This window comes from Urocitellus parryii, chromosome 5 (assembly GCF_045843805.1).
Source record: "Urocitellus parryii isolate mUroPar1 chromosome 5, mUroPar1.hap1, whole genome shotgun sequence".
Lineage (NCBI taxonomy): Eukaryota > Metazoa > Chordata > Mammalia > Rodentia > Sciuridae > Urocitellus > Urocitellus parryii.
Genome location: NC_135535.1, coordinates 195,284,613 through 195,311,839, shown reverse-complemented (window position 1 = coordinate 195,311,839; position 27,227 = coordinate 195,284,613). Strand labels below are relative to the sequence as shown.

Here is a 27,227-nt window from a genome sequence, read left to right as displayed (position 1 = left end):
CTGGGGGAGAATAATGTCTTCCTCAGGTGGCAGTGTTAGGATTAAATGAGAAAATGCACATAGACGGCTTGGCACACGGCCACCAATAACACACAGTGCTCTTATTTGTGTTTTCAAAGGTCACTCTGGGCCCAGTGTGCAGAATAAAATGGGAAAGGACAACCAGAAACACTCTTCACCGGGAAAACCAAACAAAGCAAAAAAACAAAATACTGAAATTTCACAGAACAAAAACTAGCTCGGGCAAGGCAGTTTCCGAGGAGCTTTAAAGTCCTTGATGCGACACCGTGGTAACCTTAAGGAACAACAACAGCAACACGAACCGCTTCTGTGTCCATTGAAATCACAATCCTTTGAAGGTGCAGATGTCCTAGATTCCCAGAACAACAGATCCATCCATCCACTTTATCCACTTTGTCCACCCTGTGGAAACCTCGGGAAGATCTTTACTGCGGCCCTCCTCAGTGACGGTAACAAACGGGCATCCTTGCCAGCGTACAGCCGAGGGTCCCACAGACAGCAAGACCCTTGCATACCCACTAAGGGAATCACCTTGGTGCAGTTTTCAGGAAATCCACTTGCTTGCTGCTAAAGAAAGGGTTTCAGGGTAACTGCTGGCAGCTCTCCCAACAGAAAGTTCTTGGAAAGAAGTTAGGCTACTTCTACATCCATGGTCGCCAGGCAGTAACCATGGTTCCTAAACTCACTCTTGGTGAGCCAGTGTCATTCACCAGAATTAAATCCTTCCTGCTCAACACTGTGAGAGGGACACATAGGACACAGCAGAGTAACTGTTTTGCAGCCAATCAAGTGACATCTACTGCTGATTGATCAACTTACTGGTAGTGGCACAGTTGAATACGGGGAAAGATGCCCTAGAGACCCGTTTTTCCCCATAATCTTCACTATAAATGACACATGATACAAACCAGGTACACAGGCATACCAAACGGGCATTCAGGATGCAGGAGGGGAGTCACCTCCTTTCAAGAGTGAAAGACCACCTTTTGGTTATCTGGTCACCACCCAACACCCACACACGGTCTCAGGGCCCAACCTGGGAATGCATTTCTCATGCATGTTCCAAATTTCCAATTTCCAAAGAGATAAAAATCCAAATCACAGAAACAAGTGACCAGTCTTTATCTGCACATACTAAGTTGCTTTTATTAATCCAGAACGGCATGCTACAGATACTGTACAGCATGAACATTTATTCATTACAAAAATGGCTTCCAAACCATTAAAAATGAACTTGGAATAAGAGCATAAAACGGAACAGTAACATCACAACTGTTAGGAAACATTCAAAGTATTCACAAAAAATGTTATAGTTAGCATTTTAATAAACCAGAGAAAAATCGGAGACAGTTTTACAATCGCTTCATGTCAACTACAATGGCACTGAATGAACAGGTTTCAGCTTTATACAGCATTTTGCAACATCAACATGCCTAGGTTTTTTTTATTTTTAAAGTTCGCTACCTACTTGTATGTCTTGTGTGTACATAAAAGCGGCAGCTGGTTTTTTCATTTTAAGAGTAATCTAATATACAGAATTTTGGCCCTTAAGGGTTTATACCTCTTCATTTAAAATGCTTTCTGGACAATCTGCTACCAAACACATTTTGTTATAGGTGACATTAAAACTACATACAAATCTACCTATGTAACATCACAGCAAAACATGGTGAACAGAAAGTACAGCATCAAAAAGAGGGAGAAAGCTAAAGTCACTGAGAATTTTGGCACATCAAGTTTTGCACACGGTCAGTCCATGTCCTAAGGGCACAGGGCATTTGACTAGGAGTTCACAGGGGAAACGGGCGGTTCCCACTGCTGCTCAGACAGCTTCGCTAGGATTCCCTCACTAATGTTCAAGTCTTGTTTCACATAATGGCTTTTAAAGCAACTTTTGTTAATGCTACTGATCCTTAATGCAACTATGAATGTCCATTTGGCGGCGTCTGGGTTTCATACAGAGAGAGAGAGAGAGAAAAAAAATAAAAGTCAAAAAAGGGAAACAAAAAAATATATACACATTTTATATATAAACTTAAAAACCTTGTACAAATGAGTTGTTATATATAAGATGCTTATGCTAAGGGGGAAAAAAACTTTATACAGTTTCAAGAAAAAGGAAAACATATTTAAAAAGGGACGACGTACAGGTACAAGCAATCTCTAAAGCAATAAATACTACTGGTCCAACAGCGTTGTGATTCCATTAATTGTTGAGTAGCATCCCCCTCCCCCCAAAAGAACAACACCATGGAACAAGGTATATTAACACATTTTAACCCTTTGTTTCTGTACATTTAAACAATAACAAGTAACATCACAATAAAAGTTGTTTCACACAGGAAAAAAAAAAAAACAAAAAAAAGGTAATGGCACTGCATTCACCGTGCCCCTGTGGTTTAAAAACCAGGTGTAAAATGATTGGTTCGCAAGCTCGTATTTAATACAAATAATACAGAACCAACTCCGTCTGGAGGGCTGCTTCAAAATTGCTTCTCTTTTTTTTTTTTTTCCTTTTTGTTTTTTAATCAGTCTTTTAAAACTAAGCTATCCGAACTACATAACAGTTATGTATATATATATATTTTTTAAACGCTACAAAGACTTTAAACAGCTGTTGATAAAAATTTTGGTAGAATCATGAGGTTCTTCTCTCATCTACATATTTAAAAGGAGAAATTGAAATAAGAATGGGTCAAATATTGACCAATGAACTCGATAAACATCAACTCATGTAGCCACGTGGCACAAAATTAAGAGTACAAAACAAAAGCTTTCCGGTGGGGGGGGAGGCAAACCAAGGACCGGGGGGACACTCACACCAGGCGGGACACCGAGAGCTATTCTAAAGACTTGGTGACGAGGGACAGCGGCTGGGGCTGCGTCCCGGCCAGCGCGCTGTGGGAATGTAAGGAAGACGTCGACGGCTGTGCGAGCGAGGAGGGGGCCAGGGGTGGCTGCAGGGCGGCAGGTGGCAGGTCCAGGGCCCCGTTGGGACAGAGGGCGGAGGCCTTGCCGTGGGCGGCCTCGGCCAGCAGGAGCGCGGGCGGCGGGGGCATCATGGCCAGGTGGGCCAGGGGGTCGGGCTTCAGGGACAGCGAGAGCGGCTGGGTCTGCTCAGTCTGTGCCTTGGCGTCGGGGGGAGGGGAGCCCAGCGGGTGCGGGGAGGGGGGCGGCGAGTCTAGTAAGCTTCCATCTGAAGAGGGTGGGCTGAGGCAGCTGCCTCCACCTTGTATGTAGCGAACGCACTTTTTTTTTCTCCTAGAAACAGGGGAGAGAGTCATCTGTGAATAACAGGCAAAGATGCCAAGGGACAGTTCATCTAATGCTAGCGGCCAGGGGACGTCGGCTAGCTGACACCCTGCAGCATGGCACTCCCGGTGCCAGGCTGCCCGGCTCCCTTGACCACATGGCCCTCTCTAGGTCTGCTCTGACACACAGGACACTCGGGAGGATGCCCTACCTGCTCGCCCACCCGAGGTCCCACCCCTGCCCAGCTAGAAGTGAGCAGACTGCAGGGGTCACCTGCGTAGGGTGGCACCGATTGGCAAAAATGGCTTCATCCAAACCGATATTAACAGAAACGCTTATTTCTCCCTGGGCTTAGACGTTCCTTCACTTTCCCACCACATTTTCCTTGCCCTCCCTCCCCAAATCCCACCACCACCACCCCCAGCCCCCAATGGTGTATGTGTGTGTGTCTAAAAAGAGAAAGACAGAGCTCCCTCCCCAGCCGCCTCTTATCAATGAGACTCTCAGAATGCTGACTGGTGAGCCCACATAGCTGAAGGCAGCACTAGCAAGAGGCTTAAAGGTTTAACACACCACCACCGTGAGGCTGCCGGCGCCCAGAGAGCTTTCGGGCTTGTCTGTTAAGAACCACACCAAATCAAGAGAGGTCAGAATCAGGTGAGAGGGGAGGGGGAACGAAAATAAAACAAAATCAACTGAAAGAAAAGAAAAGAAAACCAAAAACAAAACAAACGAAACCAAAAGAAAAAAAAAAAAAACTGGAAAGAAAACCACCAAAAACAGGTAGAAGAGGAAAAACAAAGGTGGGGGAGGGGCGAGAATAAGAAAAACAGAAAATGATCCAAAGGAACAAGAATAACTGGTTGTATGGCCTGCAGGTTGTGGATTAAATTAAGATTCAAACTTGATTTTTTAAAAAATTTTCATTGATCATTTTTTTTTTTTGAAGATTTGGGGCTTCCCCTCCCCCACCCCCTGGTGAAAAGGTTGGAAGGACAGACGGTGAGGATGGGATGGAGGGGCGTCATGGCCTTGACAAAATGCTGAGGCCAGGAAGTGGAGGGCGCAGCACAAGCCAGTCACAGAGGAGTGACCACCAAGAAGAAGTGCCAGGGAATCACAGCAGGGACCTTCCTGGGGCTGGGGTCCTCATGTCTGAACCACAAAGACACTCTACCCTGCACCAAAACCGGAATCTCCCCTCTCCACTGCCTGTTTATGGAAGGAATAGGAATGTGAATTTCAGAGCCTTTCTTGCTTATCATCAAAGGATGAAGTCAGGGAAAATCAACCGAGAGATTGGACTTCAAAGCCTCTCCCACCCTTACTCCCAGTCTGATGGGATCACACTTGGTAGGAAAGGTGATCCTGGGATCAACCCACTAATGCTATAAATATAATGCAGATACAGGATGTGCGCACGCTCATCCAAGGACCCTTCAATATGCAGTCAGAACCAGGGCCCCAACACTCCACCTGAAAAGAAGGGTGTGAGCACCTGGCCAAGATGCTGCCTGCCCACTTGAAGGCGACCCCTGCTAGACAGTGTCACTGGCCTTTGAATCAGGGGTGTACTGAGCTCCTCCTCTGCTCTGAGCCCCACGCTTGTCAGTGCATGGGGCGTGGACTCCACAAGATGGCAGGGAAGGGAAGGAGAGGAGGGTGGAAGGGAGCACGCTCGGTCCTGCCAGCCTCTTACAGGCTGGGACCCATTCGGGGCTGGTGGCTCGAGTCTGTCTGTCCCCACTGGGTCAGAAGGAACTCTGGGGGAGCGGGGGCAGCCCCCTGTCACCCTCAGTTTGGTGAAGTTCCTTTTTCTCCCTGGGATTGACTGGCACAGACTACAGGGTTCTGCTCCCATCCCAGGAACCAAGGTAAACAATCAAGCCTCTCCATTTTAAACCATCTTAGCCTGCAGATCCAAACATGCTCAGAAACTAAGATGTCCATGCATTTTTAAAATGGGGGGAGGGGAAGAGGGGGCGGGGAAAGGCATATGCAAAACCGAGAAAGCAATGGGGGAAATGAGAGCGGAGAGGACAGGTGAAGGAAAGGAGGGGGGACCATTAGACAAGGGCTGGCATCAAGCAGCATCCCAGGCTCTCAGGGTCGAGTGAAGAGCAACTTGGTGGGCTCAAAACAGAGGCTGGTTAGGGTGCTCCTGGGTGAACTCAGGAGCCCTGCTTGGCAGAGGACTCAGGGCCTTCCTCGCCCCTCCCGCCCTCCCGATGACATGAAGGTTCCAACCCCGGGGATGCATGGGGCACTCTGAACATGGGACACGAAGACGATGGTGACAGAGCGATGCTCCCAACAGGGCGGAGGGAAAGGCAGCTGGACACACGTGTCAGGAAATGCCTGGGTTTGCAACTGCTCTTCTCTGTCCCCCCACCACCCCTTTTTCTTAAAAGCACATTTTGTCCTATTGGTATTCCCATCAAGCCACATGTGGTCATGGCCAAGTTAAAAGGAAGAGTTGGGCAGGGGAAGAGGGACAGGTTACTACTTGTATAAAACCCCGACTCCTACCCACCCGTCTAGGCATCTCCATCCATTTCTAGCGTCTTCCATATTTATTCCAAAAGGAATAAACTACAGACTCTTTCTGATCCTGTTTTGGAATAATACCCTCAAAAAAGATAGGAATGAATTTTTTCAATATATTTAAGGTATGAACTCATGTCCCCCCCCCCCAAAAAAAAAAAAATAGCTGCTGGAAGTGTTCTAAGGGGGCTGAGGCAGGAAGAATATCCGGGGAGAGGGCCTGTCAAACTGCTCTTATGACCACGGCCCCTCAGCATCCACAGCCATATCGACAGCCCCAAACCTGCGTGTGGGAAACCACACTGTAAAACATGGGACAGCTACAAAGGCTTAAGCCACAAAGCACGGCAGTCTTTTTTTTTTTTGGTAAAAATATCAAGAAAATTCTGGTCTCTGAGGAAATATTCCACCCTGGCTTTCAGCAAGCGTGGGCTGGATGAGGTCAATGTTAGTAGTAGTTAGTAGTAACTTGTAGAAGGGGGTAAAAAGCCAAATCTAACATGCAGCAACTACTTCTGAAACAAAAACACCAACAAAAGGTGGGGGGCTGTAAACCCCACCCCCATGAACAGTAGAAGCCCACAGGCACACAAGCCACCCTCACGGTAAGGCTGTGAGCTGTGTCACTGCTCAGGAGGAACGCTCCCACCAGCCAGTGACTTGCCACCACACCGTGTCTCAGGGCGGTTCCCGCGGCCAAGGATCCCCCTGCTTGGCAGGTGTCCAGTGTTGACAGACTCACTGCCTCCATGGGGTCAGCAGGGGCCCCGTCTTCCCCGGCTCATCCTGATGATAGACCTACAATCTCTCATCCCAGAACTCCTTCCTGTGCGCAGGAGAAGACCCCAGAGATGTGCTGAAAGGACACTTGCCATCTCTGTGAGAGCTGCTAGCTCTGAGGACCAGGGCCTTCCTCTCCTGCTAGGACTCCATCTAAGGTCCCACGTCCCTACTCATGACACCTGCATCCCTCCTGCCTTGGGCCCTTTCTCCCTCTTCATCTGTTGGGTCAGCTCGAGGCACACTTCACCCATCTCCCAGTACTGGCATCAGAGAAGGGGGTCAGAGACACAGCAGACTCGTCGGCATGCACGTGATGGGATGAACATCTGTTCTAACGTCTAGACATGGAGCACATGGCAGAGGCATGGAGGAGAGGGACACGTGACAAGGAGGCACTACAAACAGGGACGCGTGTTGGGGTGTTGAGATACCTACCATCATAATATTCCAAATTCAAAGACTGCTTGTATCAGAACAAAGAAACAACAAATTTAACCAAAGGTGGTCATTAAAGGAAAGAAAAGGAGACAGGAACTAGTTGGTAGCCCTCCACCAAGAAGAAGTACCTACACCTTCCCTGAGATTACAGGTGGGGTAGGAACCTGCCGGTGGAACATGGGACATGATTTGGGCGCTTCTGGGCTGCTCTGATTCATTTAGGAACCACTGCTACATGGTGCACAGGTATGCATACATTTTAACGCTGCGGCTCTGTGCAGCGGGCAGCTGCAGGCCTCGCTGCCCACAGCCCCTCAGCTGTGCATGCCGTTCAATGCCACGCTTCTTTTTTAGCACTGTAAAACAATGTCAGCTACACAAGCTCCTCTGTACAGAAATATGTGGTTTTAAAACACAAAACAACAAAGGGGAGACGGGGATAAAAAGGAAGAGTGGGGGAAAAGCCTGTCCAATTCCCAAGGGCACGGGGATGCTCTCGCTGCCACGTTTAACTGGTCCAAACTTGGGAACTGCTGGCTCTCTACACTCAGGACACAGGCAACCGAGGCACTCATTAGGCCAAACCAGTCCAGGACACTGGCTTGCAAAGGACAAGTCTCGGAGCCCGTCAGGGTTTGTCAAGGCTGTGGTCTCAGTCCTGCCACCAGGGACACATTATTTGGAAGAGCAGGGGACAAAGAGAGGAGGAGAAAGTGGGAGACAGGAAACAGCATGAAATTAGCAAGAAAATTTTGAAGAATGAGGATCATTAGTCATTGATGCCAGTGGGGGAAGTAGATGGGAAGGAGGTCAAAATAAATTGTCACACTAAGGTACCAGAAGGATAGAGTTATTTGATTTTCCCAAAGGCCTCGCAGTGGTAATATACCTGCACGGTTTGCACCATAAAGTCTGTCGGTCAAGCCCGAACAGTGCCCGACACTTCTTTGGAGTATTTGCATCTGTTAGCATAAGGTAAACACAAAAAATACAACACAATGGTGGGTCGTGCTCAGTCGGATGTGAGATCTCAGCTACAGCTTATTGTCTTCTACAGCACCTTGGCTCTATTTGGTAATCGTCCCTCACCAAGGGCATGAAAGGAAAGGACTTCTATGAGTCAAATGGAAAAAAAAAAATCAAATAAAACAATAAAACACACACACACACAAAACAACAACCAGAAACCAAAAAACAACAATAAAAAATAAATAAAAATAGAGAGAGAAGAGGAGGGGAGAAGGTGACGTCATTGGCAGAATTCTACCTAGGCCAGGATGAGGATCCTGGGCTGTCACGAGGGGGTTGGCAGGCAACGTTCCCTGGGAGAGGGCACGCTGGGGTCTGCAGTCGCTGACCCGAGGAGGCACACGTGATGCTGTTTTACAGTGGCATTTTGGCTAGCAGCAGCGGGAGAACAAGCACATCCCTCATGGAGCCCATACACTTGGCAGTGTCCCACTCCCTCGTGTCTCCTACGATCCACACACAGAGCTATGAAGCAACAGGCCAGAGAAGGGGGAAGGATGGAAGAGACCAGCTGCAAACCAGCACAGCGAATCTGGGAGACTATACACACCTGCAAGGGCCGCACCAGTTATTCTGTTGATCAAGGCCAAAGCGCGCTCGGCATTTCTTAGGAGCGCTCAGGTCTGAATGAGTTCAAGAAAGGAGCGAGCAGAGGAGGAGGACATGGGAGAAAGGGAGAGAGAGAGAGAGAGAGAGAGAGAGAGAGAGAGAGAGAGAGAGAGAGAGAGAGAGAAGAGGGAGGGAGGGAAGGGAAGGGAGGGGGAGAGAGAGATACAAATAAGAAAAAAATAAAAATAAAAAAGGGAATAAATCAATGACCTGGTTACTAATGGCAAAATATTGACTTTCGTTTTTTAACTTTCTTTACTTTAAAAAAAAAAAAAAGGTAAAAATCACATTCTTATTCAACTGGTGAAATTAGCTGTTGCAAATAAAGCTGCAGTATCCCTTCTTTAAGGACTGTGTCTCAGATTCGGTTTGAGCTGCCAAAGGGAAGTTAGGCCTTGGAGAACTCACTCGTTCAATTATTTTTTTCCTTATTTTTTTTAGTTCTGTTTTTCCTTTTTTTTTTCTCTCAATTTTCTTTTCTTTTCTTTTTTTTTTTTTTAAGAAGAAAATAAAGCGAAGGAGGGAATTAAGTTGTAACATGCTTTTTTCTTCTCAGAGGACAACAGTTTAAAAAAGAAAAAAAAAACTACAAATAATAAAAAGAACAGAACAAAACAAAACAGAAAGAAATAAAGAAAGAAAAGGGTCATGGTCTTGGGATATTGCAGCTTTTGGAATGTTCGTCTTTTCTTTTTAATCTCTTTTCGTTAATATTGAGAGAGAAACAGAATGAGGTCAACAGGCTGTGTGGATGAGCCATTAAGGGTTAGTTAGAAGCTCACAGCAGCATTGAAGCAGGCAATGGTCAGTAAAATGCTAGTGGATTTGCAAATTATAAGCAGAAAAGCAAAAGGGAAGAAAAATAAAATAAAATAAATAAAAAAGCAAAGGAAAAAAATAATCATACTGCGGATGCATGCTTGTGGGAGAAAACTTAGTGGGAGCCATGAAAAAAATGCCATTAGATTAAGGAGGTTTATTACTGAATTCCTTCCATATTTTTTTTCTCTTTACCAGTCTCTTTTAAAGAAATACTGCATATTCAATTTGCACAGTTAGTTCAGCTCTAAATCACTGTCATTGCTGCTTAAACAACTGTTATGGAAAAAATAAACAAAACAGAAGTTAAATTAAATTCAAAAAAACAACAAAAGCAACTGGAAAAAAAAAAAATCTACCGAAACATACGAAACCGTGTAGATGGTCATTTTAAAGGATGTTCAAATGTCATACGTGTTTAATGTTAATAAAACTATAACGGCAAGAAAAATTAAAAAACAGTTTATCAACTATTTTAATGACTCAAAATGACATTAGCACCTGTAATCGGAGGAAGTGAAAGGCAAGGATTTAGGAAACATTCGCTGTGTTCTGAAAAAAAAGAACAAATTATACAAAGCCTTCAAGAATTTTGTTTGTTTGTTTGTAAAAGCCTGGTCTTCTCCCAGGGACCTCTGAGATTGCCTATGCAGTATTTCTAATTCCTTCTAGAGAATGACAAACCTCCTTAATTTAAAATGGGTGCAATTTACCACTGTAAAGGCATGCATCGGAACATTCAGGAACAGCCCAGTTAAGACCCCCGCACTCACACCCCTCCTACTCCCCTAGCCCCTCCTCATCCCTCCTCAGACACATACAAAATAAGCAGACTGCCTAAATCCCCGCAGAGGCATGCCTGCCGCTTGCTCTCCAGTTACAGGCTTTGCAGTTATTTAAAAACACATTCCACTAGAATTACAATGTGCTTTTTCATGCAACAATGGATGTTACTAGCTTTAAAAGGGCAGTCATGAAGCAATTAATTAAAATGCATAAACAAAAAGGCTGCCTAAGATGCCCCACCCCATGTCCTGGCCTTGAATTTCTCCTGCCTCCCCCCAGATGGAAGCCTGGCATAAGAGTGGCCCTCCAGCTACCGCTTCCTCCTCCATCCTGAGTATCCTGACTTACCATTGGTCTCTCCTGGCTGCTTGTCCCTTTTCCTCTTCTTCTTCTTCCCCTAGATGAACAGATGAAACACAGTGGCTTAGTTCAAGAAAGGCAGGAGGAAGGCGTCTAGGCTCCCCTGGAAGAAGGCAGAGGGGGCACCCTCTTGCCACCTCCACCCTCACCTGTCCCCTGGAGTCTGTCCAACCTCCCACCCCTTTCACCCCAATGCCCTTGAGCTCTGATTCCAGCCAGAGGCATACGCGCTTCCTGGAGTGGAGGAGGGATGAGTGGGTGGTGGAGCATGGCAGAGATACCTCTGCTCATCTCAGACCTGAGCCAGGGCATCTGATTCCACCAAAGGGATCATTCAGAAAGGAGCAGATTGCTAGAAACTCTCCGTGACAGGCTGGGCAGAGGGCTGCCCTCCCCCATTCTGAATCCAGAAGGACAGCTATAGTGGGCACTTCCTGGGCACAGGTTGAAGAGACTGGGTGGTAGGTGGGACAGGGCCTGGAGTTATCTGCTGGGTAGACATCCACAGAGAAGGCAAGTTCCCCCATTAGCCTGTCTTATACAGAGGCTCCCTGGCATCTGGCTTCTGATGGGGTGGCACTCCAAGAAACCCATCATAAGTTAAAAATGTGGCTAAGTCTAAGTGCATCTGATCACCTCCCTCCTGAGCCCTGGAGCTCAGGTCCAGCCTACCTCGGATGTGCTCAACACCTGCAACAGCCTACAGCTGTCTCCAATCATCTGACTCAAGCCCACCATCATAATAAAGCACTGAATATCACGTCTTTACTGAAAGTAGAAAACTGAATGGTTGTACGGGTGTGTCTTCACATGACAAGAAGCTGAAAAATCCTAAGTCAAACCAGCCAGGTGAAGAGGATGGTGAACACTGCCTGGTGACAGTGGCCAGCACCCAGTGGGCACAGTGACTCCTTTAACCCTCATGACAACCTACACACCAGGCATCACTGCCATTCCAATTTTACAGACTTTTCTCAAGTGGCACAGCAAGACGGAGGGCCAGCCTGGAAACTCAGGAGTCTCGTCACCCCGACCCTCGACTCAGGGCTCTGCTGCCCACGACATAACAATACTGGCCCTGCATGGAAGCCCTTGCTAGAAGACCAACAATGACGGACTGTGTGGAACCATCCGTATCTCCAGCCTGGGCCTCCCTGGAATCCTGGCAGCCTGCTAGGGTGGCTGTGGAACTGGAGAGAATTCTGTGGGCCAGTGTCTGAAGCTCATTCCCCCCTCCCTGGACTGCCCTGACCCTGTCTATGAGTCGGCTGCTGGACGGGAACTGCACTCCAATGGCCTTACATCCTGGGTGCTCCGTAATACCTAAACGCTACCTTTGCGTAAAGTTTCGAATGGTGACGCAGTCGGAGAGAAAAGAACAATAATGGACAGGAACTGAGACTGGGCCAGGCACCGCAGGAACCTCCAGAGAGAGAGGCCGTGGGGCTCTGCTCCATCCGAGAGCTGAGAACACTGTTTTGAGAAGGTAGCTCTCTTCGCCTGGGGCACAGGAGAAGGTTTCACCTTCAAGGGGTGTCAGCATCTGCACCCCCAGGCCTTTGCTTTAGTACCCACTTCCCATTCCAATGCCCCACAACAGATTCTAAAGGCACTGTGTCCACCTCGGACCCCGGGGAGCTATCTGTGCAGGGTGCATGATTGAGATCTATGAGGAAACTGGGATTCCGATGACAGGGACATAATTAATAGGAAAGGGACATGAGGAAGCTAATACACACTGTTTAGTCTTGAAGGACCTTGCTCAATGAAGAAAGGAAAAAAAAGGCCCAACATAAGGCATAAGAAAGAGGAAACTGGTGAGCAAACGGCAAAGGATTATCTCCTTCACCTAACGTCAAAAAGGCGGGAAGAAATTCATGTTCTGATATGAAGCTGGGGTGAGGCATTACTATGGCACTAAGTTATTTCTTCTTCTATTCTAGAGAATGGACCAAGCCTGGGCATCCAAACCTGACTGCATTTCACTCAATTATTTTTTCCTAAGGTAGCAATAAAAAGGTTCCGTCGATCCTTGGATGACATCAGGGCTGTGGAAGGGGCAAGCTCAGAAGGCATTTTTCAGAACTGTTAGGACTTTTCAGGGACAAAAGTAATTTGCAAAAACTCCTAGTGCAAGGGAGCTAAAGAAGAAAAGTTCCCAGCAGCCCCAAATCCTCATGACCTTCGATTCCGCACTTTTTGCCCCTTGACTATTCCCCAGGTGTGGAAGAAGACAGAGACAGAGTGTATCCACGCTCCTCACATCAGGAACCTGACAGCACCTCAAGGAAGACACAGGGCCCTAAATCCCGGCCTTCTCCCAAACCTCTTCAAGTTCCCTGGGAGCTCCCAATCACACTAAGCCACATTCCGAATGTGGAACTGAGCAGAAGTCACATCAAGTGACTTTGGGACCTTCTAAAACCTAGGAAGCACATCACAGAAAGTCTTGGGGAACACTCTAAGTGACTCCCAGAAAGTCCAACACACCATTCTTATGAAGCTATCACAAAACTGAACTTATCCTTTCGTGGAGAGTTCACCCTGCACAACTCCAGGGGGCACCACTGCCACAGACCCTGATATAAACAGCACAACCTTGAACTGCAGAGTCTGGCCTGCACAGCTGTACAAGAAGCCCTACCGTGACCCCGAAGTCCAGCAGGGCCATGGTATCTGTAGAAAAGCCGAATTCCACTGGATGGTACCATTCTAGATTACTCCAAGAATTGGGTGTGCAGCAAGTAGAAGCTGTGGATAACTCTAACGACTTCCGACCTGCAACCAGGAGAGTAGCTGTCCTGAAACCGCATGGCTTGTGTGCAGGCTGTGGACGCTGCCTGCTGCTGCCTGCTCCACCTGGGGGTCAGGCAGGGTGACAGCAAGCCTGCGGGAAGCATTCACTTTCTCATCCTCTTCCTTTCACCTCCAGAAGAAAGGCTTCCCCTGGGCATACATGCTGAGGGCGCACGCAGAGGTCCCAGGCCGTCACCCTATGCCCACCCAAAGGCGACAAGGGCTCTCAGCGGAGCAGCCATGCCATCCAAGCAGTACTACTCCTTCCTGCTTCAGCCCCAATCAGGAATGCAGGCTGGTGCTGTGCTGCCAGCTACAGCCAGTGGGAGACAGAGGGAGACGGGCAGGGGTGTGGCAGTTAATCCCAGTGGTCTCCCTTCTCCAAGGTCTACCCAGCAAGGAGCAGATGAGCAAGAACGTGCTTAGAGGTGTAAGAATATCGAGGGTGGAAACTTGAAATAGGTGGCCAGGACAAGCAGAAAGCCGCCTGCACTCAGGGCCGTGCGGTCACGCGCATGTTCATGGTTTCCTTGGTGGACGGCAATCAAGTTCTCAGAGCAAATGTGTTGGGCCAGATTCCGAATCCCCACAACATGGCATGTGTGGTGAGGCTCTATCACCAATGAGTTAATGACCTCAGAGAGCTTCCTGACCCTGGGTGACGCCAAGTGGAGAGCAGGGACTGGTCCACAACCCCCACAAAACGGGAGGGAAGGTGCTGCCGTCGAGATGGTTTGGTCCCCCTCAGAGTGGAGAGCAAATCATTATGGAAGGAAAAAAGCATCACACAAAGTGACAGCATATAGGGAGAGAGCCCAGACCATGGGCCACTAGGGGATGACGGTGACAGCGACAATCTCCAGAGGACAGTAAGCCTTCGGGAGAGGAATGGGGGTCTTGATGCAATCAGTAAAATGATCCTCCAACTAGGGTGTTCCCCAAAAGCTCAGAGAGGAAATGAGGCAAATCCTGCAGCCACCAGAGTCTAGGAACACACCATTTCCTCCATCCTGGCCAGGGTGACTTCCATTGGCTACTTTCAGGGATGTTCCCATCATGCCCTTCTCTGGGTGAGGCAGGCTTCCTGCTTCTAGTACACCACGGTGTAAGGCCACTGTTTCTTTTTCCTTCAGGCTGCAGGCCCTGCTGCAAGACCTGTGAGGAGTGAAACTCTCTCCCCCACCCGCTAGGGTCTGCCCTAGAAAGCCGCACCACGGAGGGCTGCCGAGGAACCCCCTCTGGGGCACCCTCTGAATGAGCCCAGTGGTCTCCTTTCTCCAAGGTCTACACACTCATCCAAGAGGCTCGCCTCTCTAACAAGTGGTCCAGGAGGTGTGCAGAACCCCCAGTGGATCCCAGGGGTCCTGAGCTAGGTCACCAGACACCAGCTTCCTCCTTTTTTCTGGAGAAAGACAGCATGTTGCCACAGCTAGACTAGAAGCCAAGACACACACCTCCAGTGACCAGGCCAGATGGTAACGGTCCCAGAAGCGGGCAGGATAAACAGTCCTAAAGCCAGATTCAAGCTGACAGTGACGATTCCCTGCCCACTGGACACAGAACACGTCTCTAGGGAAAGTGTCCTATGGCAAAAGATCCACCTACATAGTTATCCCGCGCGGACCAGCCAGGGTACAGCTGCATGTGAAGCTGTCGCTCCTTCCGGGCCAGCTCGTAGTACTTCGCCTGCTCTTCTCTGGACAGTGCATGCCACTGGAGGGGACACAGGGTGGGACAGAGAAAGACATGCAAAAACATCATCAACCACACCACGGCCCATAAAGGATTGACACTTCCTGGGGAGGCGAGTGTGTCCAGAGATGGCCTCAGGTACAGTCACAGAGAGTCGGCCAGACACAGCCGGCGCTCACAGGAGTGTTCAGACAGAGCACTATCTGCATCCATCTATCTGGTCTCCCTCTCTGGGGTGGGGACGACTGAATGTGGTGATGACTCTCTGAATGTCATTCTATGCAGAATGCCTGGGCCTGCCTCAGTGGAGCCCACTGAAGACTTCAAAATGGAGCTGGGGGACAGGGTTCCCACTCACTGGGGCCTCGACGTGTCCACTCCTCCCCCTCGTCCCCACGACGGGGCCGCCTACCCTGCGCCCGAGGATCTGGTTGATGGCCGCGCTCTCCTTCAACGTGCACTCGGCCACGACCTTTGCTCTCATTTCCTTCATATACAACATGAATGCGTTGAGGGGCTTCTTTATGTGGGGCTTCTTCTTCTCTTCCTCTTTTTTGGAGTCCTGGTGCTTTCTGGATACAGACAAAGTGGACACGGAGCCCAGTGAACAACCACGTGGCCCAACTTCCTCCAGAGCGCGCTGCCCCGACTCCCCACACCCCAGCCTCGCTGTCTCCAATAAAAGGCACACTTCCACTTTCAGTCTCTTCCACCCCGGAAAATGCAGCAAAAAATAGCCAGGGGAGGGGCTGGGGCAAGATTCTGTAATCACTGCGAGTTTCACAAATAGACCACTTTCCCGAGGCGTGGGAAGCAGCCCCACGGCCCCGCCTCCCAGGCTTCTCGGGTGCTTGCAGAACAAAGCTCCAAATGTCCCACTTCGGGGTGAGAGGGCAGGGAAGTGGCTACAGATCCCAAGCCATCCAAACACACACAAAAAAGAGCTCTGTCTGACCCCCAGGGGGACGAGGTGTGAAGCCCACACGGGCCAGGTGGCTTGGGGGCTGTAGTCCAAGCACACGAAGCATCCGCCACCAACCACTAGACACTGTGGCCACAGAAGTGCCACAGCAAGGGACACTTACGAGCTGTGGAGGGAGCCGACGTCACTCTGGGAGGATTCCTGTTTGACCGTTGGCGTGACTATGGCCGGATGGGGAATGCCGGTGGTGTGCAGAGTGTGGTGTGGTGGGACCATATGGGGAGGGAACCTAGAAGACAGGAAGCTGTGTAAATCGTCAGAATCAAAATGAATGAATGAGGAGGGATGTGTACACACAAATTTTTTTTAAAAAGAGAAAAAAAAAAAAAAACAAACCAGCACGTAACATGCACATGAAAGCCACCCACGGCATATGAAACCTGTCAGCGTTAATTAGTGATAAATTAAACATAATGATTCTCATAATGTCATTAAAGCCAATCTTCCCCTTCATTATTGCTACTGACATGAGACATTATGATTTTTAACATCTTTAGCAAAAGACAAATTCAACTGATGTACTTAGGCGGAAAGGCGGGCTTGGGCTACCTGCTGGAAACGGCATGTCCACTTGTTTTTGAGACATGATTAGTGGCATCTAAGAAGACAGTTTCCTAAGTCCTAATCTGCTGTAGAATGAAAGGTGAACTCTTTTGTTGTATATTGACAGCTAAATAAAATATTAACGTGGTTGAAATATACATACATTTCTGACAATGCTATGCAGGCCTCATTAGGCCTCATTCTGTTGATGGAGTGCAATGAAATTTTTATTTTTCTTTTGTTGCTATGCCCCTCATTTGACAGGAATGGGAGAGAGTGAGGAAGAAAGATAGGGAAACATTCAAATGTTTTCTGTTTGGCTCCCGTTAAGTTATGGACGCAAGATGTTTGTATCATTTCACAGAAAGGTGAGACACACAGACACACACACACACGTAGTTTTGAGTACTGACTGCCCTTTCTCCTCTCAAAAGTACAATTCCTAAGTCATCTTTACTTACTGTGTGTGGTCTGTACACAATTAAAAAGGCTCTTCTGCAACAATCAAAATCATAAAGACCAAAGTCTGTGTTTTCTTCTCTAATACTATTCATTTCTGAGAAAGACTCTGAAACACATTTTAGTCCCTGAATTACCATTTCCCAACCAAGCAAATGAGCCAGGACATGAAGAGTGGATTTCAAGGCACTTGGGGCCCATCTGTAGAGTGACAACTGGACAGGACAAATGGTTCGTGAGCATTCCTGACATGCTTGAGTGCAAGAAGCCCTCCTCGCCCTGCCTTCAGAGCAGCACACATTGTAGACAAAAGCAGGGTGCAGGGCGGACAGGGCAGACCCCCAGAAGGTCACAAAATGGCAGCTCCTGCTCCACCCGCTGAGGCCATGCCAGTCAGGGACAGGGAGGCTGTCCAGATGAGGGGGAGCCCAGACCTTGGCAATGGTTGCTTTCCAAGGAAAGCACTACCCAAGGAGTAACAACCTCCTCCTTCAGAAAGCCAACTCTTGTGTGAACTAGAGGTCCTTCACCATGACACTTACTTAGAAAGAACCTTTATTTACAAAGTTCTTCCCATAGGTGGATCGGAGCTAGTTTCCATTTAGTCAAAATGGAATGTTAATCTGACAGATGTTAAATGATAAGAAAAACTAAAAATCAAACAGCATCTACCCAGATCAACAGACACATAGACACCAATGACAGTGGTGATTTTTGCTGGGGCCCCAGAGCCACCGTGGACACTTGACTCAGAAAATCCACCCTGAGATGGTCCACTTCTGGAGCTGCCTTTACAAATTCAAACTAATGCTGAAGTTTGGTAACAATGATGTGATTGTTTTATGTATTTATTTATTTTTAATCGTTTTATTAGTGCCTCAGAGCCATACATAAGAGTGGTGTTCATTTTGACATAATCGTGCATGCATGGGATGAAATTTGCTCTACTTGACTATTTCAATAGGATTAACTAAGAACTTTTAGGGCATGGGGGTGGACAAAAGGGGTACGTGGGGTGAAGAGACAATCCACCTCTAACACCTTCCCCTCAAAAATTTATAAAAGGGAAAGCAAGCTCTTGGGAGGTATTTGGGCTTCCAAGTTACTCCCTGCTCCTTCCCACTGTTGGAAGTGCTCCTGTGTTCCTGGAGGCCCTTTGGGTGAAGGGGTGAGTGGAGTGGCAGCTTTTACTGTGAGTTCTAAAGGCTTGACATGCCTCAAAACCAAACGTTCCCTTCCTATAGAATACATGCACGCACACATGAGAGAGTGAATACTAGTGTGTGTATATGTGCGCACACATGCACATACAGACATGCAATACCAGAGGAAGACAGACACCATGATGAGGCCACTTTGGAGTGGGGGTAAATTTTGGGTGCAGACATAAAGAACACACTTCTAAGTTCCTCTTCCTAAACACATATTCAGAGATCTAGAAAGTGTACCATCGAGAAAGAACAACTGCGTGTGGACGTGGATGTGGCCCGTGTGCATTCCTTCGCTCAAGAAATCCCCTTCTGCAGACAACTATTTCATGAAACGCAATAAACACCCTAAAAATTCTAAGCAGCTCATTATATACCCCCGTCTGCTTTTATGGCTCCAAGCCAGAATATAATGATGAACCTTAACTTGTTAAGGACAACTAATTTTTGTTTCTGGCTGTCTCAGGGGCTTCTCTCTTACTCACTCTCACTTTACTTCACTGTTGACACGCTTCTGTTAACTGGATGTCATCTGCCGGCCTTGATTTTATGCACAAGCAGTGGGATGCATCTTCCCGTGCAACACTCCTGCTTTGAGTTGCATTAGGTTTGTCATTATTCTCTCATTTTCCCCCTTGCACTTGTAACATTTCATCTCTTCCTGCCTTATTTTTTGTGAGCCACGGTGCACCCACATTATGGTTTATACATGATCTCGCTCCCTTTGAAGCCGGCAGATTTCAGAGCCCGCTCTCGTCAGGAGGAGAGCCTTGCACCAATTTAGCAGGCTGAGGGCCCGGAGCTCCAACATCTCAATCTAAAGGGGGTCACAGGGTGGCACAAGTGAGTGTCAGCAAGAGCTGTTTAATTGCCAATCTAGGCTTCTCCATGGTGTTTAAAGTATAATGACCCATCACTTAATTCTGAGAAGTCCTGGCCCCGCTGCTGAATAGAATGAATATCAAAGGGTGTTCTGGAACAGGGCAAGCTGCCTACATTTGCTATAACTGCCATAAGTATAATAGACCCATACTTCTGTCACCCCATTATCACAATAATGTATTTAATTTGCTGTATACGCTTTTTAACTAGCTACCTTTCATACGGCCTACCTGGGGAATCGGCCGCTTTCCCGCGCACCTCCAGCCCCTAACCTCTCTCCTCCCACAGCTCCCTTCTTCTCCTCCACCCCCTGCCCACCTATAAATCATCGACTAACCTCCTAATGATAATTCAATCAATAAGCTTAACCCCGATCCCTGTCTTACGACATCACTGCTTTCAACCTCTGGACGCACAGAATAAATAAACACGGAAAACAATCGGGTGCAACGGGAATGCAGGGCAGTGGGGAGGGGAGCTGAGGCTCCCAAGCTGCGCCCCTCCTGGGAGGCTCGGGCGCTGCTCCTGCGCTCTGTGAGGCCACGGACCACAGTCCCTCTTACTGGTCCAGAGAGCGCCAAAAAGCGTCTTCCCGCCTAATGCCTATTGGCATGGATTTCGAAACTGCGATGATGTCATCACACGTGGGAAATGATCTTGTTATCATACCCACAGCACAATTACACCCACTACACAGGCTACGGTGGGTTTTTCTCAATGGGTCTGATTCGCATTCTCTCTCCCACCAAAATCCTCTCTTCTGTACATAGGAAACGAGGCATCATGGCCAGGCTTTCTGTCTCTGGTCCTGGTGCCCCATGTTAGCCACTGAGAAGAAGGGAAGGGGCTGGGGACAGCATCCTTGCCATGTAATGCATGCTAATTTAATTATATGCCATCATCAAAATGGATTGGTTGTTTCAGCCCATCAGGAAAGTCTAAACCTCCACCGATTTAATTAACTTGACTGAAAATCAGATGAACAGAAAATAAAACTATCATTAGGAGCAATTAGTGACTACTTAAACATACTGCTGCCAACCGGTTTGTAAATAAACTAACAGTCACTGAAAAATTAGCCAGAATTAATTAGAGGAAGGAAAATGAGAACATGGAGATATGTATGTATGTTGTATATATATATATTTATATGCTTAAATAGAAAGGGGCCTGAATGTATACATGCCCTGGGTCTTTTAAAAAATCTTTCAAGGATTTAGAGCTGCATGGGCCAATACGGTAGCCACCAGCACATGTGGCTACTGAGTACCAGAAATGTGGCCAGGTACATAGACCAGACCATAAAAACTAAATATGGGGAAAAGAGGTAAAATTCCATAAACAGTTGCTGTATGGTGATCACGTTAAACAATATTTCAGCCACACTGTATTGGGATGAATAAAATATATCATTGAGCATTATTTTACTTAAAAAATTTTTTTTTTTAAATATGACTACCAGAAAACACCCAAGTCACTCGGTGTCTCACACAGCATCTATTGGGCAGTGCTGCTTTGAGCTGGGTTGGGGCAGGGGCTGTTTGCTGGGCTTTCTTGCTGACTCAATCAGAATTTGAGCTTTGAAACAACCGATAATAACCGTTCCGCAAAACTCTTCTTTGCACCATAATGAAACGACCTCCACTCCCTCCCTTCTCGCTAGTTCAGGACAACAGAGAAAGAAAACTTTAAAAGCTCCACGTGCCCCAACTGTTTTATCCTGCCTTCTAAATTTCTGAACATCCACAGCTCCCATTGGCTGAGTCACAAAGATTCGAGCCAGAAAGGCCTCACTTCCCCCGGAAGTTCAGGCGATGGCTCAGTGTCTTCTAGGATCGCAGCCTAGTTACACACCTGCTCTGCACATGCACCCACACGGTGGCCGGCCAGGGCACCGGTCTGCAGTCGGCCCTGCAGGGCCCTGGCTCTTGGAACTCACCTGGACATGGAAGCATTGACGGTCAGCGCGGTGGGATAAGGGTGTCTGAATCCTCCTGTCGTGATAGGGTACACTGGTTGACCTTGCCTACAAAGAAGGGGTACAGCATGAGAGACTGAAAGCCAGGCTGGGGGTGGGGACAGAAAGAAGAACTGGGGAAAGTTCTCTCTGCACAGTCAGCTTTATTCTCATTTGATCAGAACAAAAATCTTGGGGATTGTACAGCAAGGATCAAAGGGAAGAAACACAGAACAATTTGAATGCCATAAATCTGATAGGAATGGCTAATTAAATTTTATAACCTCTGCTTATGTCAATAGAGACCCTCTCCCCAAGCTGAGACTAGGTGTTTTGTTGTAATAATTAAAGGCGAAGTCTAGCTTCCTTTAATGGAGCCATCACACTAATTGAGGGCTACACATCCAAAGGAAAACAATAATGAATGTAAATTTATACCAAAATAAAGTACAGTGAATCAAAGGACTTCAGTTGCGCTTTGGGCCTCTTTCGGTATTTAGATCTCGGTGAGAAAACATTAAATTAACAGAGCTTAATTTGTAGCCTTTTGTCAAATTAACAAGTGTTGACAAGAGTTACCGGGGGGAGAGTCCCCAAGAAGAATTGTGGGTAACCAATAGACAATCACACCTCATTACAATAATTAAAAAATACAGCAACATGCAAAATAGCATCCTCATGAAAGACACACAACTTTTCCTGACAGAGGGTTGTCTGAGTTGGCTATTCCTTTTTATCTAGCTTTCAATATCTTCCCATCAGCCAAACCAGGCCCAGGATGACTGAGAACTATCAAGGATTGGATCACATCTATTTAAGAAGAAATGGGTCATAATCTCAAAATCACTTCTATTCCAAACAAAAAGAACACAAAACAGAAACTGTGCAAGGGCTGATATTTGGTATAGCTAATACATAATCCAACCTATTTTTAGTGCAGAATCTGTTCAACTAGAGAAATAAGGGGGAACTGGGAGGTGAGTCAGCCCCAAACTTTCTTTAAGGCTATGAATGGCTAGCTCCCTAAGGTCCAAATCTGAGAGTTCCACCAGGACTTCTTTTATTTTTATTAGTTATTGATAGACCTTTATTTATTTGTTTATATGTGGCACTGAGAATCAAAGCCAGTGCCTCACACATGCTAGGCAAGTGCTCTACCACTGAGCCACAACCCCAGCCCCCAGGATTTCTTTTGGCATTCAACAATTGTCCTATGTTTTCTGAAGAGTAGGAGTTACTGATAAACATGGAGAAACACAACGGACATACAATCACAACAAGACATGACACACCTGCTCATGCACACTGTCCACCACACACACAGCAGGCGTATGCAGAAAGGCCTTTCTGCTCAGATTCAAAAATATTATGATGTTAGGCTGCAAAGGGCAGGTGAATCACCTCTGCAGTGACAGGGATGAGGGCGGACACTCAGGAGGGCCTGGTGTGACACACTCAGTGCTCCAGTGGCCTGTCCCCATCCTTCACAGTTGGGGGAAATCTCCCAACAGGCCAAGAATCACAGGAGCTTCAACACACAACACTTTGCACTGTCAGATTTTGGAAGTGACGGGAGCAAAGGGGCTGGGGACACTGGGGCTATAAAAGGAGAGCCCCACCCCACCCCTGGATTTCACAACCAGGTTGTTTCTGTTCCCACGCCCTCGCCCCACATCAGACCCCACCCACTGCAGAGAGGACTCAGCCACCCCTCGCCACCCTTCAGAGCTGGGTGAAGCCATACCTAAAAGAGTACTCAGCATGTCACCCCAGTGACATGACCCCACAGTTTGAGAGGCCACCAGCAGAAGACGACCATCGACTTCAACAGTTGGAAGCCCTAGCAGCCTTCTGCAATTCCAAGTATCTTGAGGGCACCTTGTCCACAGGGCCTTTGGGGACTGTGGGTTCAGAAGGGCAAGTCTCCACACCCCTTTTCTACAAACCTATCTGAAGGGTTCTCATTCTCCTGTGTTCTCATGGAACATCTTCCCCATGGCCTCCCACCAACCCTGTCCTTCTGAAACACACACACACACACACACACACACACAGACTAAATAATAAACATGCCCATGTAAGAAACAAAAAGGAAATTTAAAAAATGGAACTCCTTACTGTGGTACTAACCATCCTAGCGGATGGGGGATTTGTCCTACGGTGCCGGGCGATAGCGGGTAATACGGAGATATGTCTGGAGGGTGCGGAGGCCGTGGGATTCCTGAGAGAAGATGCAGTGTTTTAGGTACAGGAGAGGGAGGGGAGGGAGGAGCAAGAGCTAGAGATGGGGACAGGAAAAGGAGGCAGAGTGGCATCTCTTCAGAACCCTAGCATGAGGTCATTCATGATTCTGATGGCAAAACGTCACTAGGATTTGTCTCATTTTCTAATAGTCTAAGTTTAAACAATTATCTCATTCTAGAGGGACTGGTAGAGTGGCTCAAATCAGATTTAGCAAATGTCACCTTGATCATTTCAGCCTTATGTGACTCATGCAATTAAAAAAAAAAAACATCTAAAGAGCCTTGCACATAGCAGGTGAACAAAGTTACACTAACTGTGCCCTCAGAATGGGTCCCTTTGCCCTTTTAATTCTGACGATTTACCTGCGGACAGTTCCTCCTCTGATTTACAGCATCTTCTGAGCTATGGTGAGGAAAGGTGACACTGACTTCTTTTAAAAGAGGTCACCCCTCTAGAATGGCAGCACCTCTATGGAGACAATCAGCTGCAGGAACTACCAGATGCCACTGGTGTCCTGTCCCCAGGAGAGTCAGAACTGAACAGACAGAGCTGCTGGAGGCCTGGCATGCTCAGCTCTGGGCCTTGCTCCTGAGGGGCTGTAGGCCCTCATCCTATCTGCTGATAGGTACCGTGCATCAAGGCCAAGGGCCCTCCCGAGGCACACAGGAGTGAGTGCTGAAGGTGGGCACCGCGGCACTCTGCCAGGCTGCACAGGAGCACACCCTGCAACCAAGTCCCAGGCAGGGGAGTGCTGGGAGCAACAATGTCAGAGAGCTCCTCTGCACAGTTGAGGTGGGGAACCAAGTGCGCAGCATCGCAGAGTCACAACGGAACATGGAAGGGAACGAGCTGCGGGTTCGTGGATAAAAAGTATTTCATTTTTAAAAAAATTCATTCAGGAAGCTTTTAATCTGTAAATGAAGTCTCCCTGGGTGACATTTTCATGCAGACATTGCTTTCTCTCAAACAGATTAGCTGGGCTTGGACCCTACACCGAGCCATTTGCACACTTGAAAGAATGTTCGCAGAAGAAAAGTAAACAGGCCACAGACGTTAATCATATGTTTTACGATAACCATTTAAAAGCTATTCCCTGTACTACCATTATTTAAATCAGACGCTGACGCTGCCATTCACTCGCAGAGCCTGGGGCTGGCTGGCAGCCCCCTCCAGCCATGCAAGTACCAGGCTGGTCCTGCACCAGCACAAAGAGGGCTCAGAAGGGAGTGAAAACCCGCTCATGTGTGGCTTCTTTCAGGGCCAGTAAAGGTCGCCTTGCGGGGCAGCCTTCCTCACCCAACACCAACTGCTCCCTCTGACAAGTGAGGTGGAACCACCATTTTAAACCCCTCTTATGATTGGCTCGCTGGGAAAGGAACCCCAGCCTGCCAGCGGCACCCTGGCCTTAGCTGATCTCCCATGGCCACCCCCCTGGGAGCTGTGGCTGCCTGCCCCCGTTGGATCTTGTCCTTGGGAGGGCTCCAAGTAACCCTGCCTCCTTGCCCTCTCCCCTTGGGAGGGGAAAAAAAAAAAAAAACAGTCAGCAAGCCAAGTGCGGTGGCGCACGCCCGTCACCCCAGTGACCCGGAGGCTGAGGATGAAAGTTCAAAATCAGCCTCAGCAACTTGGCAAGAGCCTGTGTAAACTTAAAAAATTTTTAAAAGGGCTGGGGATGTGGCTGGGGGAGGTTAGGAGCCCCCCTGGGTTCAATCCCAGGTACCAAAAAGAAAAAAAAAAGTAGTCAGCAACAAGAAGAATGAGGAAAGGGGCTGCTGCCCGGGACCTACTGCTTGTTCCATGGGAGAATAGGAAACAGATCCTGGATGTGGGTTTTCACATCTGTGAAATGGGCTTGCTAAACACCCACAATACTGCAGGGGAGAAGAGCCCAGCTGAATCAGCAAAGAGAAGGCAGAACTCCGGGGTCTTCTGAGGCTGTCCATCATGGAGTCTACTGGCCACCAAGAGAACTGGGGCCTACGAGCCCCGCTTCTTCCCTCCCAGAACTGTGAAGGAGGCCAATGCGACTCCCACCCCCACATCTGTTTGGGGCTCTAGTGTTGGTGGAGTTATGACCACTCCTGCATAGAGTCATGTCTATACCTCTGCAAGTGGCCTTGTCCAGGGGGGAGAGCAAACTCATCCCCTCACCAGGCTTTGGCCTCGCTAAGAGCGTCCTGCTCAGTTCACAAGAGGGTACCGGGGCCCCTCCACCACCACTCCCACCAGCCCCCTCCCAGCCTCCCAGGTCTGCCACCCCCCGCCACCCCCCGCCTGGTGCTCTGCCCTGGCACGCAGCCGGTGGCCTACCTGTTTTGGGGTCTACATCAGCTGGTAAGTGTGGCGGCGGGTTTCCCGGGGTGAAGTGTTCGTTGCTATAGGTGATAAGAGGCGTGAGCGGGTGGACATGGTGAGGGTGCTGCACCACCGGCACTTTGTTCGACTGCAGGGAGGGAGAGAGCAGAGTGACACGTCGAGCCAAGACTTCAGAGCAGGGCCCTGCAATGCCCCCAGACCTCAATTTTGTGAGATGCATTCAACTCTGCCTGTCCCCCACTTCCCAGTTCCCCACTGAGCCTGGCATTTAAAATGTCTTCTCCATCCCCACCCAGCACAGAGCCGGAGACTGCACTTTTCCCATGGGCAGGTGGGCCGAAAGTGGGGGCTGTCATCTCCCAGCCCTACTGTGCTCCTACCCACGGGGGAGGAGTCTCCCACTCAGGCCCCCACCACAGGACTCTGCGAGGTAGGCAGGGCTTTGCAGGGACCAGCACGGAAAGCCTTCATCTACACGGAAACTGCCAGGACCCAAATGTACCCAGGGAGCCTCCCTACCTGCCTCCCCCCGCCCTTCCGAAGGCGGGCACTCTACAAGCCTTTACAGACCTCAGGGATGAAAATCCCCACCTGGGCTCTGGGTGGGAGTGTGAACTTCACCAGAAAGCTCTAACTGCCCGGCAAGCACCTGCATATTTTATGCAGATTACGCAGCACTGATTCATTAGGAGTTTCATTAGGAAGTCATCAGGGACCACTAATAAATTAACTGGATGATGATGAATTGGGCTAATAAAAGGTAGGTATTTTAGAAATGGGCAGCCAGCTCTTGCAAACAAAGTACAAGTATTTTTGTGTGTGGGCAGAAGAGAGAAATGGGGAAAAAAAGAAAGAAAGAAAAGCATTTAAAGTATGTTTCTAGGTGCATCCTGAAGCGCTCTCTCGGATGGCTCTCCTCTTCCCCACCCCACGCTAGTCCACTCCCCTCCTCTATGCTACGCTATAACTCAGCCCAGCAAGATCACAAAGAAAAAATTAAGCTGAAACAAGCGAACTACTGGGCCATTTACTGAGAGTAATCCAATTGCAAAAAACCCTATTCCCAATAGAGGATTTTCACTAAAATCCTACAACAGGGACATTTAACCAGATTAGGTACCAGCGAAGATAAAGAGGCTAGTATTAGATGATGAATGGATTAGAGTCAAGTTTCATTTCAGAACGTGTCTTCATTTCCTTTTATTACTTTTAGGAAGGCGCAACTTGCATTAACATCAAGGAAAAGGAACTGCATTAAAAGAAAAGGAGTCAGGTTCCGTGCTGCCCACTAGCGCCTCTTGAGCTCAGGGACCACGGAGCAGTCTGTTCTCACCAGGTTTCTTCTTGTCCTTTTTTTTTTTTTTTAAATATGGGTGAGGAAGGCACAGGATGCAGGAAGGACAAACACTCCACCACAGTGCAGCATGGGGGGCGTGCAGAGAAAGACATATGTCTCACCAGATGAGCCAGAAAGAATTACTGAAAAAGAGCACCTCCAAACAGCCTG

At 48.1% G+C, this 27,227-nt stretch overlaps 1 protein-coding gene across 19 annotated transcripts in view; it reads right to left on the bottom strand.

Annotated features, from left to right (window-relative positions):
• Positions 1 to 1,178: 1,178 nt before the first annotated feature.
• Tcf7l2 (transcription factor 7 like 2) overlaps positions 1,179 to 27,227 on the bottom strand; it is a 186,505-nt gene continuing 160,456 nt past the window's right edge. For 3 of the 19 annotated variants that reach the window (XM_026389098.2, XM_026389099.2, XM_026389104.2), the window contains 10 exons: positions 25,715 to 25,847; positions 23,279 to 23,381; positions 21,143 to 21,229; positions 16,215 to 16,340; positions 15,542 to 15,701; positions 15,043 to 15,150; positions 10,630 to 10,678; positions 9,997 to 10,047; positions 8,618 to 8,690; positions 1,179 to 3,282 (listed from right to left, as the gene is read on the bottom strand). In XM_026389098.2, coding sequence (XP_026244883.1) covers positions 2,862 to 3,282; positions 8,618 to 8,690; positions 9,997 to 10,047; positions 10,630 to 10,678; positions 15,043 to 15,150; positions 15,542 to 15,701; positions 16,215 to 16,340; positions 21,143 to 21,229; positions 23,279 to 23,381; positions 25,715 to 25,847 — 1,311 coding nt within the window. In that variant the 3' untranslated portion in view covers positions 1,179 to 2,861. Of the gene's footprint in view, positions 3,283 to 7,927; positions 8,001 to 8,617; positions 8,691 to 9,996; positions 10,048 to 10,629; positions 10,679 to 15,042; positions 15,151 to 15,541; positions 15,702 to 16,214; positions 16,356 to 21,142; positions 21,230 to 23,278; positions 23,382 to 25,714; positions 25,848 to 27,227 lie in introns of all 19 variants that reach the window. The other 16 variants (XM_026389112.2, XM_026389109.2, XM_026389114.2 and 13 more) reach the window with 8 other exon arrangements.